Source organism: Sitophilus oryzae, unplaced genomic scaffold (assembly GCF_002938485.1).
Source record: "Sitophilus oryzae breed Bouriz unplaced genomic scaffold, Soryzae_2.0 scaffold_1350_pilon_pilon, whole genome shotgun sequence".
In the NCBI taxonomy this organism is placed as follows: domain Eukaryota; kingdom Metazoa; phylum Arthropoda; class Insecta; order Coleoptera; family Curculionidae; genus Sitophilus; species Sitophilus oryzae.
In genome coordinates, this window is record NW_022146005.1 from 882984 (window position 1) to 887290 (window position 4307).

General features: G+C 36.5%; 1 protein-coding gene across 1 annotated transcript; it reads left to right on the plus strand.

Moving 5' to 3' along the window:
• The first annotated feature begins 3182 nt into the window (after positions 1-3182).
• On the plus strand, positions 3183-3536 carry LOC115875177. The gene has a single exon (XM_030890581.1). The coding sequence runs from the start codon at positions 3183-3185 to the stop codon at positions 3534-3536; it is 354 nt and encodes a 117-aa protein (XP_030746441.1).
• The last annotated feature ends 771 nt before the right edge of the window (positions 3537-4307 follow it).

The window sequence follows — 4307 nt, forward strand, 5'->3', positions numbered from 1 at the left end:
ATTCTGTGGGGAAGATGGGAAAACACCACTACACCTCATCACTAAGTGCGCCGAGACGACAACCATTCGTGCCATGAATTTTGGTACGACTGATATTGGAGATGGAGAACTACCCTCTATAAAACCGTCCCAGATACTGGCTTTTGTCAAAGCCCTGGGACTGTATGATGAATTATGATTCAAGAATGGGGGACACAATGGATCTGTAAGGTCGAAGTGATTAACCCCCCTCCCACTCATTCTAAATTCTAAATTCTAAAAATTTCCTGACTAGATAGAGTAAAGCCGACATAGATGTCATGGACTCGATTTCTGAGACACGTTTAATGGCGTAAACCGCCTGTTGATATTTTCACTGCCAACTGAGAGACAGGGTCTTTTTGAATTTTTTACCGTTTTGAAAATTGCCCATAACTTTTGTATTTCGCGGAATAATAAAATTCCGTAAAAACGTTTTAAGGCACTTTTTTTCAGAAGCAATAAAAATCTAATTTTTTAAATGGAAATCGTAGTTGGCTATGAACTTAAAAAAATGCTGGCGTTTAACCCTTTCCAAAGATATAAAGTTATGTGTATTTATTTCTAAAAATGAGAGAAATATTAGGTCTTCTTATCTTTTTATTATTAAAATGCTTTATCACGATGCTACAAGCTGTGTATTACATAAAGGTCAAGTGGGGGAGAAAATTTCTATTGCAGTAGGTGTAAAACAGGGCTGTATACTTTCGCCGCTACTCTTTAACATCGTTCTGGATGTAGCACTAAATAGAGCATTTAAAGAACCACTAGGGATACAATGGGGACTCTTCTTCAATGGGGACTTCATCTTTTCCCATTCACATTCGGATATGTCTCAAAAACTTCTTAGACTCCAAGAGGAAGCTAATAATGTCGGTCTTCAAATCAACGTGGCGAAAACCAAAGAAATGAGGTCAAATACTCCCAACAACCAAGATCTATACCTCTCCAACGGAGCCATCGAAAGAGTTGATGAATTTCAGTACCTGGGAAGTATGGTTCACAGCGATGGGGGCACAGAGAAAGATATAGAGGAAAGGATTTTGAAGGCACAAAGAGCTTTTGGCATGCTTACACCTGTGTGGAACTCCTCTATATATAGCAAAAAAACTAAAGTCCAGCTCTTCAATAGCAATGTCAAATCTATTTTGCTTTATGGATGCGAAACATGGAAGGTTACGCGTGGTCTCATAGATCGCCTACAGGTGTTTGTTAACAAGTGTCTTCGAAGAATATTGAGAATTTTCTGGCCCAGTCAAATTAACGAAGAACTGTGGAGAAGAACATCACAAAATCGAATAGATATCGAAATTAAGAAAAGAAAGTGGGGCTGGACTAGGCACATTTTGCGCAGACCCCACAGAGATATCGCTAGACAGGCACTTGAATGGAATCCACAGGGAAGACCAAGGAATACCTGGAGAAGAACAGTAACCTTTGAAGGTCAGGGAAAACATGGGAGAGATCCCAATACAATTTGCCATTATTCTAGAGATTTGTTGGCGACCCATCGCTTTGTGGCCAATCTCTTAACTGCTTTTACAACGCCGTAGAAGGATTCTGGGCATATGAATGGCTGTGATGAGCCATGAATGTGATGAGCCTTGTTTTTCCATTTCATCTTCCATATCGTTGCCCAGGCTAATATAATACTTGCTACGTTCTCCCAATATATTAGAGTAGGCAAGCAAATTCGAATATATCTAACAACTTTAAAAATAGACTTAAAAATGGGAAGTCGATCCCTCGTTCGAACAGCCGCATAATAATACTCGAGTAGACGTGATTTTTTACATTTTTAAGGAAACAGAAAAGAAGAATCCGCTGTCAAACTCTGCTCTGTGGCGAAGTGGGGTACGGGATCCACTAAGGTGGTGTTGCTCGCTTCTCTCGTTCCTAATTAAATCTCGGCAGGCAGCGAGACAGGAAGTTAAAAAACTAATATTAGCTAAAACCTGTGCGTTCATTTTAATTTTCTTCTTGGCCATTATTTAAGTTTAAATTACTTCGAAAAAATTCCCTAGCAGGAGGGGAGGTGCAGAATAAGGACGGCGCGCTCGTCTCGTTGTCAGTTTATTTTTATCTAAATTGCTAAACTTTTCCAGTAATGTGGGGTTTGGAAAGTTTTTTTTCCTGTACAGGGAAAGAGAAAGAAATGAAGGGAAAAAAAGAAAAACATTTTAATACGAATCTGGTTTAAGGGCGGTGTGAAATATTATTTCTCCATCTGTTTTTGGCGTTTGTCTTGGATGGGGTGGCTTTTATCTCTCAGGCACGTGCTCGATATTTTGAATTTTAAATCTGTTTAAGGACAGAAAACAGAAAATTTATATATCTGACAATAAATGTAATATTAAGTGCAAATATTATTAGGGGAAGTATATTTCGACCCCAGAAACACTATTATGGTTTTATTTTTGCAAATTTTTTTTTTAAATTTGGATTTTTTTGAAAAAATTTTGGTTTTTTTTTTAGTTTTTAGTTAAAAAACATAATTTCTTGATAATAAGGCAACATAGGTAGTGCCTATGTTGCACTAATGGATACCTCTCGCTGTTACAAAATCATTCTAGGGCGGATATAAGAACCCACACAATATAAATTGATCGTCTAGAAAATAATTTTGTATAGCTTAAATTTGGACCGACCTTCTCTAGATAAAAACCTATCGCTGCGATGACAAATAAAATCAAATTATCAGCCTACAAAACCTCGTAAGTATAGAGATGAAATAAGCAGTTGCAGGTAAGCTAAAGATTTTTTTTAATTCAGCAATACATAGGCAAACAACATTGTCATGTACAGTAAGTAAAGTATGACAACTAAAAGAAAATACTGTAACAGTGGACTGCAACAGGAAAAAGAAGAAGAAAGAGTTGGAGAAAATAAATGGATGGGGATATTAGAATGAGAGGTATTGATGAAGACAACAGGGAAAATGGATTCTGGAGATTAGAGAAACGTTTTAAAATCCGATATGTGTATATATAATAAAGAATCAACTATGACATATTATATATATATATATTATAGCAATATCAGAAGCAGACGGTGGACTGTATTGCCTAAGTGGTAAATTGCCACTCACCAGATAACTTTACAAGACGTAGTGGCATACCACTCTCCTCGAGATGATAAGAAAGATCACAGATTTAACATAAGCTATGCAACTGTCCAAAACATGGAAGGTTACTCGTGGTCTCATGGATCGTCTACAGGTGTTTGTTAACAAGTGTCTTCGAAGAATATTGAGAATTTTCTGGCCCAATCAAATTAACAACGAAGAACTGTGGAGAAGAACATCACAAAATCGAATAGATATCGAAATTAAGAAAAGAAAGTGGGGCTGGATTGGGCACATTTTGCGCAGACCCCACAGAGATATTGCTAGACAGGCACTTGAATGGAATCCACAGGGAAGACGTGCCAGGGGAAGACCAAGGAATACCTGGAGAAGAACAGTAACCTTTGAAGGTCGGGAAAACATGGGGAGAGATCAAACAGACAGCTCAGAATAGGATCAGATGGAAACATCTCTTAGAAGCCCTATGTCCCATGAAGGGATGACGGGAACATATATATTATCTTTTTATCGAAGCAGGCCTTGATTTTGTTTTGACCTAGTTGCCTAATTATTTTTTATTACAGTTTAATATTTTTTAATATTATTTATCTGCACTATTAAAGACTTTTGAAAAGGTAAATCAACATGCTATATTAGTATTACCAATTACAATTAAAATGCCAGGGTTACAACTGAACTATTAAATGGAGAATTTAGAGAGATTTGGATTGGAAACAGGGGCCCCATATCTTAGCCTGCTAGGTCCTGTGATTTAACTCCTTTCGACATTTTTATGGAGAAAAAAAAAGGGAAGAACCATTGGGACCAGAGAAGAATTGCAGAAGGCTAGGCAACCTTTGGACTTTATCACCAGCTCACCTAATAAATCGTTGTAACTCGCTGTTTCATCGTTGTGTGTGCAAAAGATGTTTATTGTGTATTCGATAAGGAGGTGCTCAGTTTGAACATCTTTGATGATTTTTTTTTAAAAACTATATTCGTCACTCAAAAATACGTTTTTTTTTTAGTTTCGTTCTTTGTTTATTGTATCGATTTTAATTGTAATTACTAATATAGAATCTTAATTTACTTTTTCAAAAGTCTTTAATTATGCAGATAAATAATAATATAGAATATTAAATTGCGATAAAAAATAATTAGGCAAATAGCTCAACACAGAATCAAGGCCCGCTTCGATATAAAGATAAAAAACCTAATATTTCTC